Below are 10,286 nucleotides of genomic sequence, written 5' to 3'. Positions count from 1 at the left end.
ACTTTTCTTTCGGTACATCGTTCATTTTTCAAGGCTAGAGATGATAAATCGATATTTGGTTATATAATCGTTACATGTTGCACCGAAAAAAAATGGATATTGTTGTGTAGTTTACATCCACTTCTTTAGAGGGGAATATTGCGCGGGGGCATTTTTACAGTGAACACTGTTTAAAGTATTTCTCTTTTACTGACGAAATATTATCAACGTCCGCTAAATAGGCTATCATATTATCTGAAACAGATTAGCGTGGAATGGTAATTTTCTGATGCATGCATGCTAAAGTGCGTTCCGTTTCACGCATGATGTTCATAATATTGTATATCATTTCATCCTGTTATTTCATTCTGAATATTGAAAAAAGATAAAATGATACATATCATATGCGTCATACGTGAAACGGAGTTGTAGGTTAGGTTAGGTTCGCCGCGCGCAATTTCGCAATTTGCAGTTTCGCGCAATTCCTCGGATATTTCAGAGTATTCGCGGGAATCGCGAGTTTCTTTGTCCTCAGAGTTTCTTGCTGTTTTCGTAGATTTCAAGTCCTGTAAAAGCCGTTTTTTTTTTATGAGCTGAGTAGACATCTGTTGACACAATCGGGAAAACAACGGAAGCATCATCGATGATAAAAGGATCTTATGAAAAATTAAACTCAAATCGGTCACACAAGAAAAATGTCTAGCGAGAAATCAGTGAAGGGTATTACTGTTTTCAGCAGAGAGGAGTATGACAACCACCAAAAATCCCTCTCAACGAAAAAGGAATGGCCCGGTATCAACGTTAGAACTGGTGAGGGTAAATTTATTCGATTAGAACATCTAAAAATAACATGCATTAATGATGCTTTCCAGCAAGAGGCATACTTAGTATATTGTAATAACACAGTGATTTCATTTTGATTTGATAAACAATAAAGATGTAATGATCACTATATTACACAATAGGTTTTTTCACGTCACATGTTTCAAAATAGCTTCTACTCATTCCAACCAACGTATTAAAGTGAGTAGGAGCGATGATTGGAGCATGTTGGAGCATGTTGAAGCATGTAAGCAGTTGAACATACAATGTAAACAAACTTGTGTCATCTATGACTGCATGTACATGGATATCCTTAATCAGATTTAATAACATTAAATCCGTAGTTACGAAACTGGTCAATCATAGTTATCTCTCTAAAGAATGGAGTAACTGTGTTTCTTGCTAGAAGGTACCCTAGGTATTAACATGTGCTATATTACAATTATATTATTGAGTGAGAAATTATAACATTAATGTAACATTATTGTTAATTTGTGTTGTCTTTGGGCATATGACAATGTCGGTTCTATTTTCAGATTCACGAACGACATTGAATATACCAATGCTCATCATGGAACTATATCGATTAGTACCTTACAAGGAAGGCCGTTATATAGATTTTCACCCATTTAATATGCCTCACATTAAAGTACATAAAATCGAACTAGTTGGAATTGTTACGCATGTTAAGCACAATGTCAACAATCTGTTTCTGACAAGTAAGGAAAGAAACTTGTTTCCTTTTTTTCAACAACTTCTTACACTGTCCCTCTTTTTTCTCCAATGGGGAGAGAAGAAAAAGGAAGATGAATTTGCAACAAGTTCAATTGAAAAGAATCGACCTAAAGTATGAGCAATAAGTTTAATAATATCCAAGAAGATACTTGAACTCTTGGATTCTCTTACAGTTGAGGATGGGACAGGAGTGGCACAGGTTAATTATAAATTGGAACAATATATGTACTCTTTGAAAAAACGGCAGGAAATTGATAAGAAATACAGGAACCAAGCTGAAAATGTAAGGACAAGTGAGGCAAAAGCGAATAGAAGCTGTCCAAAGAAGTTTCCTGAGACACGTCCAAAATTCTCCTATCCACGTGATGCATCTTTACATGATATAGCTGTAAGAATTTAATAGTAAATTCGGTCACTCGTGTTACACTGGATTAGTGCACATTAATAGTTACTTTATATAAAGTATCTAAATATAATGGTATAATGTAATCAACTTTGAAGTATATATTTCGTTAAATAACATGACAATATCATTATTGATATTTAATTGTTTAAAATATCTATTCACATTTAACTTTGCTAATTTCATGTATAACAGTTTTAGTGCATTAATAATTTAATTTAGTATAATGCAAGTGAATTCGCTATAAGAGAATTTATAAATTTGTAAATTATAAAATCAATAAATTCTATGATTTATATGTATTTATTGCAACAATATAGATGAATTATTTCTAATGATAGGTTTTGGAGAATGAGTGGTGGTCAGAGACGAATGGTGGTTTATTGGGTAAAGAAATTCAACCGTTCGACTACGTATATGTCACTGGATATCCGTGTCTCGACACAAACTTTCAAAAGATACCAGAACAGATAACTGCACAGTTTATCGAGAATGCAAGACTGATTGTGTTTGCAATGTCTGTCACGTGCATCTCTGAGGAGATGTACAATAAAAAGTTGTTAATGTGGATAAACACCACTATTTGCCAAAGGTACACAGGAAATAAAAACTGTGCATATACTACAAAAAATAAATAATGAAGTTTATAAAAATTATATTGAAACTAATGTAATGTATTCTTAAAGATTTTTGTATATTGTTAAATACTATTCTATCAAGTTATGTGAATTTCCTTCAACATCTAAGATATTGAATTCAATCACAATAGCAATTCCAGTTCTCACAGAAATTAATTAGTTTTAATCTTTCTTACATTCTCTCTCATTCCTTCTGATATATTTGGAAACACACATGCATTAAAAAACATTGCAAAGATGAAAAGATTGAGACATAGGCTGCTTTCCTTTTAAAAGACACATCATTGGCTGCGTTCAGCAGAGAAAGCAGCTTTGCAACTGTTGTAAAATTCTTGAATATGATCGGTTTATACATTTAGATCCAATGAGGAACTAAGAGCAAGACCAATCGTATTGAAGAATTTTACAACAGTTGCAAAGCTGCTTTCATTCTATCTTCGATTCTTTCCTAAGGGAACACAATTTAAATATCATTTTATTCTTATTTTTGTACCCACTTCCACTATAGATCAACTTTAATCTTGATTTAATTTTCCATAGTTTTTTTAGGCTCTAAGACTTGGTTCCACCAAATTAACTTTAATCTTAGTTTAACTTATCTTTTTCTTTTTTTTTCAGAATTAAAAAAGATAAGAGAGTAAAAAGTTGAACCGAGATTAAATTAGTCTAAGAATTAAAAAAAAAAGATGAAGAGTGAGTTGAATTGAGATTAAAGTTAATCTACATTAGTGGAAATGATTTAAAAAGCATTAGCATTTAATGAATAGACAGAATACTTGTGACGATTGCCTTCTAAAAAAAGCAGCCTTTGTTGTTCAATGAGTGCCCGTTTCTATCAATATACATATAGCTTAATGCTTAATGACTTAAATCTGGTTTTAATTTACTCTTCATCTTTTCAATTCTTAAGATTAGAAAAAAATGAATATCAGTAGAAGATTAAAATTGGAATAACATCGATAGACATACATTTCCTAGAAAAAAAAAAAGCAGCCAGTCTGTGACTTGAGAATTGCTGAAAATTTGCTGGGAATTTATGGAATATACAGGAATATACAGGTAAAATGGTAGTGTAATCCATTCTTAACAGATGCCGCCGTACACAGCCGCACATCTGTGATCCGATGCAATCTTTCCGGCACTAGTCAGATGTCGGACTAGTCTCTGCTAGTCTCCCGACTCCCGGTTCGGACGTTTCGGTCTCGTTTCGTCGTTATCGTCACGAACGAGAAATCAGAGAAACCGTGGGCACGCGCCCCGTCGTTCTTGTTGTCCGCTCACCGTTCATCGTTCGCGAGTGGACGTCCCAGTGTGTTGTTTGTGTGTATGTGTGTGTGTGTGTGCGCGCAGTTGCACGCTTCGCCTGCCTGAGGATGGCTGCGATGCTGTCCAATTGTTCGCGATTCGCGCCTCGCGTAATCACGCGGAGCAGCGTGTTGCGGACCGAGGTGAGTACGATAACGAGCTGTTGCCGTTTCCCTCGCTCTGCATCACTTCCTTCTTTGTCCGCTCTTGTCCACGGTAGCAGTTGCTGATGATCGACATTTTATTCGTCCTGGATTAATTTAAAGGATGCTCGCCGCCGCGAGTCGAGGTTCTGTTTGCTCGTCAAGATTCGTTAGAACCTCTCCTGGCTTTTCATATCGCGACAATGGTTATTACATAATATGTCTCGACCCAATAATATCCAATTGTGACTCATGCGGATTGACATAGTCTGTCAATCAAGCGAAAAGTTTTCCTTGTTTCACCTGCATGAATCAGATTATGATAAGCACCTGATGCTTATACTTTGCTTGCTTGATATTGATTCTTTCTTTCTCTCCTTTCTTTTCTCGCTCTTTTGAAATAATGACTATTTTTATCATCATGCATTTCATAAGATCAATCGCTCTTTTTTTTCGTCTGAAAATCAAACTATTTTTTAAGCCATATGTTGCTATATATATTAAACTAAATACATTGTCGGCTAGAATAAAATTAACTAGCTCCTGCATTCGTTTTTTTTACAGGTCGCGAGATCGTTATGTAGTCAAGGTAAGGTTAATAAGAGATGATAAGACACTGATAAGACTGATGTATATATAACAAGGATTTTGAAAGCTACAGCTGTGAGAAATAACGAATTAAACTTGGAAAAGCTCATCAGCGAAAAATAATAATTATAATAAATTTTTATAGGGCACACTCTTATCCCTGTTTGCATTATCCATGCTGAACACGTGCCCAATGCCAAAGCTCCGTTGTAAGTAGCATTATTTGCGACTTGTGTCTACATGTATTTATTTTTTATCTTTCACATGTCACTAATATGTAGAAGTTTGATAATGATTTATATACTAGGAATTATACATATAGTTTTTTTTGTTGAACTAATTACTTTCAATTCTTTAGTATTTGTTACGCAACATTTCTTTAGAGTAAAAATATGAAAATTTTTTAAGTCAAATGTGAAAATTTTTATGTATAAATGTACATATATATTCACATAGTACATGTATATATTGTATATATGTTCAAAAAAATTTTACTTTTCAAGATTCTACTTCTCTCTCGAAAAAGTTATACGATTGAGCCTTTAGAAGCAAGATGCCGAACATACACACATATATATATATATATATATATATATATATATATATATCTTTTTCTTTTCTTATAACTTTTTCTCTAAGATGGAAACGTAGAAAGTAAAAATTTCATTAACTTCAATATTAAAAATTTTCTCATATTTTCATCTTATGGGAAAAAGTTTATATGAGTTCATATGATCGTTACTCAGAAGATGAAGGTACATGTAGAAGAATTAAAGATTATAATATTCTTTTTTACATCCAGATGTAGAAAGTACAAGGCAAACTACTATTGGATAAATCAAGCGAGACACATACGTTCGACTTCAGCACTATGTAAGTATGACATCTTATGTAAGACGTAATTTAATCAGTTAATTTAATCATGTATAATTTGTATTATCTAAACAGGGGAGATCAGGGAAGTTGTAGTTCCTGCGTTTGCAGAAAGTGTAAACGAGGGCGACGTGAGGTGGGAGAAGAAGGTCGGCGACCAGGTAAAGGAAGACGAAGTCCTCTGCGAGATCGAAACGGACAAGGCAAGCATCTAGGACGTTTCTTGTTTCTTTCGCTTGTAAAAACCATTCTACAATTGTGTAAAACCTGTTTTATAATTGCTCATAAGTGTAGTTGTAAGTGCTTGTAATTGTAAGAATTAAATATCATCGAATCATAGTCGAATATAAGAAGAATATTCGGTATTAGTTTGGTTAATTTTTATAAATTAACGCCGAGCAATCACTTACAATTATACAATTGCTTATACAATTGTAGAATAAACGTAATATAAAGTAAGAATAATCGCGATTATTACGAGGGATATTACAAACTATTCAAAATTTAATCGCGCTTGCTCACAGACTTCTGTTCCTGTACCGTCGCCCGGACCTGGTGTCATAAAGGAGCTGTTCTTTAAGGATGGCGATACTGTAAAGCCGGGACAGAAGTTGTGCACCATCGACATCGGTGCAACCGGCGGTGCTGCACCTGCGGAAAAAACGCCACAACCTCCTGCGGCCGCACCGGCAGAAAAAGCACCAAAACCTGCATCTTCTCCGACATCATCGGCCCCAAGTGTGGCACCTCCACTGCCGAGATCCGCAGAGCCGATCCCATCTCCCGCCACTGAACCGCCATCTCCACAAGCACCTACTGCATCTATGCCCGTTGCGGCTATTAAACATGCCCAGGTAAATATCAGTTATTATTATGCATTAGTTATTATACAATTTGAAAATATTATGAAAATGATGTACTTTTAGTCGTTGGAAAGCGCAAAAGTTCAGCTACCTCCTACCGATTATACGCGCGAAATAATCGGCACCAGGACAGAACAGCGAGTGAAAATGAATAGAATGCGTCTACGTATTGCGGAACGTCTGAAGGACGCACAGAACACGAACGCTATGCTGACCACGTTTAATGAAATTGACATGAGGTAATTTCAAGCTATTATTGCTTAATATAAAAATCACATACAGTGTAACACACACACACACACACACAAAATGTGCGCTTAGTGAGCGGTTGCTAAATCTATCCATTGAATCCTTATTTAACATTGAATCATTATTTAACAACAAAGATGATTTATATGTTAATAACTTTATTAATTGTGTCTCAATGGGAAACTCTACAATACTCTATATTTCATATGTATCTATTGTTCATTTATTACACCAACAATACAACTAAAAATTTTTTAGAAAATAATGTTTGAATGTTTTGAATCATTAAAATTTTATAATGTTAATTTAAAAATAGAATTTTGGTATAATAATTGGTTATAGAAGAACGATATTTTTCTTCTTTGTTCTTTTGAAGTATAATACGTTTTTCTTTTTTTCTTTTTTTTTGCTCTATTTTTTTTAAAGCAATTGAAAAAAATGATAATTTTTTAATTATATTGCTATTGTAGCAAATAAACGGTATATATTGAGAGATTTTTTAAAATTAATGTATTTAGAGTTATTAAAAATTAATGATAATACTAAAATAATTTAATTTACTATTTAATATTTCTAATTTCAATTCATAATTGCGTTTCAAATTCGGCAGAAAGCGGTGTGCAATTAAGAAAATTGCATTTATAGTCACATCAAATTTGTAGATATTTCAGCAAAACCATTTCTTTCTGTGTAAAAATATGCGGGTGTTTGCACATACGAGCGCAAATTAAATTATTTTAAGAATCTTAAATTCTAAGAGCTTTTTTCAAGAAGCTGGATTATCATTATTAAAAATTAACAATCACTTTAACAATATAAATTGAGTTACGTTGAATTAAAACTCCTTTGAATCGATCACAAAGGCATTAATTTATTGATCGATCATTTTAATTTTTGATATTTTTAGTTTCAATTTATGATTGCGTTTCAAATCTGATAGTGAACGGCACGTAATAATTTTCACTACATTGAAAACTATATTTAGAAATACTATACATATCTATATAAAATGTTATTGGGCATTATTGGTATCCGGGTATCTTATTATCCGGTCTAAATCATCAGCCCTAGTTTATACTCTTATCTTTCATGTAATCATTAATGTACATCATTAATTTGCAGTCGCATTATCGAGTTTCGGAAGGCGCATCAAGAATCGTTTACGAAAAAGTACGGTATCAAGCTAGGGTTCATGAGTCCATTCGTCATGGCCAGTGCCTATGCTCTAAAAGACCAACCCGTGGTGAACGCCGTGATAGACGGTACCGATATAGTATATAGAGATTACGTAGATATTAGTGTGGCAGTCGCGACACCGAAGGGACTTGTTGTACCCGTACTTCGTAGCGTAGAAAATAAAAATTTCGCCGAAATTGAAATCGCTTTGGCCGCTCTGGGTGAAAAGGCTAGAAAAGGGAAAATCACCATCGAGGATATGGATGGCGGTACTTTTACAATAAGCAATGGTGGCGTTTTTGGCTCGATGCTGGGAACTCCCATTATTAATCCACCACAGAGCGCGATTCTTGGTATGCACGGCGTTTTTGACAGACCTATCGCCATTAAGGGAGAGGTAAAGTTTACTAATAGGCGCTTTAAGATCCTTCAATTTCTTAATTCTTTGAATTAAACCTTTAATTTTTTTTATCTTTTCATTAAAATCTTTAATTATTTATTCTCCTTTAATTTAAACTATGAAATTCATAATTGCATTGTAAAATTGTTTACAAACGTTTGTATTCTCAGGTTAAAATTCGGCCAATGATGTATGTAGCTTTGACGTATGATCATCGACTGATTGATGGACGTGAGGCTGTGATGTTCCTGAGGAAGATCAAAGACGCTGTGGAAGATCCTAGAATTATTTTGGCTGGCCTTTAATAACTTGGGATACATTTATCGCACATGTTAACGATGTGATTGTTCACCATTGGATAAACAAAAATGCGATGCGAGAATCTGGAATCTCGACAGGCAGTCTTTCCGCATCCAAATACCTATAATCATTGGAACGTTCCCTCTAAAGAACGTCTCTAGCTTATTTCGAATACCATTAATCTTCAAGCCATACGTGGGATGTGACAAGCGTAGTCATAAATAACGAAATAATCCTGTCTATTATTCTGAATTCTTGCAACGAGAATATTGTAAGGCGAATTCGCTTTGCATGTTACAGTCGTAATATAGTCTGTATATTGCTGCACGACGTAACTTTTGTTTTTGGAATTTCTCCACATATTTTTCGGCAACCCGAATAAATATCGAACCGATAATCATATTCTTGTGAGCATTCGTATTTTGGTCGCCATATTGATGTCGATCGGTGTCGAAAGGCGGAGTACAGAGAAGCCGAAAAAGGGCTAGAAGGTACTTATCCTAAGTACTCTAGATGTAGACCCATAAGCTAAAATAAAATCTCACCAATATAAGTCTCTTTAGCGTTGTTGAATTGTGCGTCACATTGCGGCCGTAGGATAAGTAACGTGATTTGATAAATATTTAAATACGTGGAAGTGATATTACTGTTGGCAGTACGTTATATATCGAGCATCTCGGAGAGGGGGGGGGGGGAGATATGTTGCATGTGAGGAATTTTGCATTCGAAGGAAAATGACTCATTCGTAATTTTGTAAATCAAAAATTGTTTATTAAGTAAAAAAGAAATCAACTGTCGTCTACGTTTACACAACTCGATTTACGCCGAGGTTGTAACATCGATATTATGAAACTGGCCAATCACATTTATTCCATTCTTTAGAGGAATAGCTACGACTGGCCAGTTTGATAACATCGATGTTGTAATTTTAGTATAAATCGAGCCGTGTAAACGTAGTCAATGTGAACAAGATATATTTTTATGATAGAGTATGTATGTGGGAGGGATGGGATGGAAGAGCCGTTTAATCACGCATTAATTTATAAAAGTACACTGCCAAGTCCTGCGACGAACGTTTTGAGTCGCCATTGAGTATTTGATACAAATCCATTTGCGCTGTTATTGATAACGGCGAAGTCGGCGAGTGTTAGCTCGCGAGCGTTTCCATCATTATGTTTGCATCAGATCAAACACAGCTTTATGCGTGAAGATGTGCGAATGCTCTTTCAGTCTCATTGTAAAATATATTGTATATCGTTCGATACTGTATATTAACGAGGAAACGCATATAAAGCACGCTAATTAAATATCGAATTTCGTTTCATTTTAACAGTACAGTGTTGGCATAGATCGTAATTAATCGCTAATATTTAATAATAATTACTTACAATTATATGAATGATCAAATAAGTTTTTAAGAATTTTTTTGTATTTTATTTTTTTAAATTTTTTGTCATGACTCGCGTTAGTTGTCTTTTAATTATTATGACTTCAGAAATGAGAGGAAGAAGAATTATTGTACGAATAATTGTCGCAGACTTTCCAGAGTGATACAATCGTTTCTCGTGTCTGTAAATTGGGTAGGTTTTACATCTTTAATTCTGTCAAATATAATTTTGTGTGTGTGCGCACACAAAGTACCTGAAAAAAATATAAATTGCCTGAAAAATTTTATGAACGTTTCTAAAAAAAATTCTTTACTCACACTAGACATGTTCAATTATAACTTTGGAGGAAGAATATATGTATAATACACACACACACACACACACACACACCATACGCACATACACGCACGCACGCATACACACA

General features: G+C 34.3%; 2 protein-coding genes and 1 long non-coding RNA gene across 10 annotated transcripts; 2 read left to right on the top strand and 1 right to left on the bottom strand.

Moving 5' to 3' along the window:
- Positions 1-100: 100 nt before the first annotated feature.
- On the top strand, positions 101-3,636 carry LOC105144094 (hypothetical protein). 7 transcript variants are annotated; one of them, XM_011052799.2, is made up of 6 exons: positions 101-257; positions 716-789; positions 945-1,219; positions 1,338-1,520; positions 1,710-1,924; positions 2,281-2,729. In XM_011052799.2, the coding sequence occupies exons 4-6, from the start codon at positions 1,364-1,366 to the stop codon at positions 2,575-2,577; spliced, it is 669 nt and encodes a 222-aa protein (XP_011051101.1). In that variant the 5' UTR covers positions 101-257; positions 716-789; positions 945-1,219; positions 1,338-1,363; the 3' UTR covers positions 2,578-2,729. The 7 variants fall into 7 exon arrangements, with proteins under 7 accessions (XP_011051101.1, XP_087270825.1, XP_011051093.1 ...); XM_087414701.1 differs by lacking the exon at positions 101-257 and having other exon boundaries at positions 674-789; positions 945-1,048; positions 1,146-1,219; XM_087414699.1 differs by lacking the exon at positions 945-1,219 and having other exon boundaries at positions 105-257.
- Positions 3,637-3,667: 31 nt separating this feature from the next.
- LOC105144144 (dihydrolipoyllysine-residue succinyltransferase component of 2-oxoglutarate dehydrogenase complex, mitochondrial) lies at positions 3,668-9,781 on the top strand. 2 transcript variants are annotated; one of them, XM_011052857.2, is made up of 9 exons: positions 3,668-4,025; positions 4,590-4,614; positions 4,759-4,822; positions 5,416-5,486; positions 5,562-5,689; positions 6,011-6,340; positions 6,413-6,588; positions 7,721-8,171; positions 8,345-9,781. In XM_011052857.2, exons 1-9 carry the CDS (start codon positions 3,951-3,953, stop codon positions 8,477-8,479), a joined length of 1,455 nt encoding a protein of 484 aa, XP_011051159.1. In that variant the 5' UTR covers positions 3,668-3,950; the 3' UTR covers positions 8,480-9,781. The 2 variants fall into 2 exon arrangements, with proteins under 2 accessions (XP_011051159.1, XP_087270819.1); XM_087414693.1 differs by lacking the exon at positions 3,668-4,025 and adding an exon at positions 4,060-4,231.
- LOC147907009 (uncharacterized) lies at positions 5,376-6,543 on the bottom strand. The gene is made up of 2 exons (XR_015547797.1): positions 6,407-6,543; positions 5,376-6,323 (listed from the first exon to the last, which is right to left on the bottom strand). It is a non-coding gene; the product is annotated as an uncharacterized LOC147907009 (long non-coding RNA).
- Positions 9,782-10,286: the final 505 nt, after the last annotated feature.

Source organism: Acromyrmex echinatior, chromosome 16 (assembly GCF_024713525.1).
Source record: "Acromyrmex echinatior isolate Ae372 chromosome 16, ASM2471352v2, whole genome shotgun sequence".
Taxonomy (NCBI): Eukaryota; Metazoa; Arthropoda; class Insecta; order Hymenoptera; family Formicidae; genus Acromyrmex; species Acromyrmex echinatior.
The sequence above is the reverse complement of the archived record's forward strand: the minus strand, read 5'-3'. Positions and strand labels throughout refer to the sequence as shown.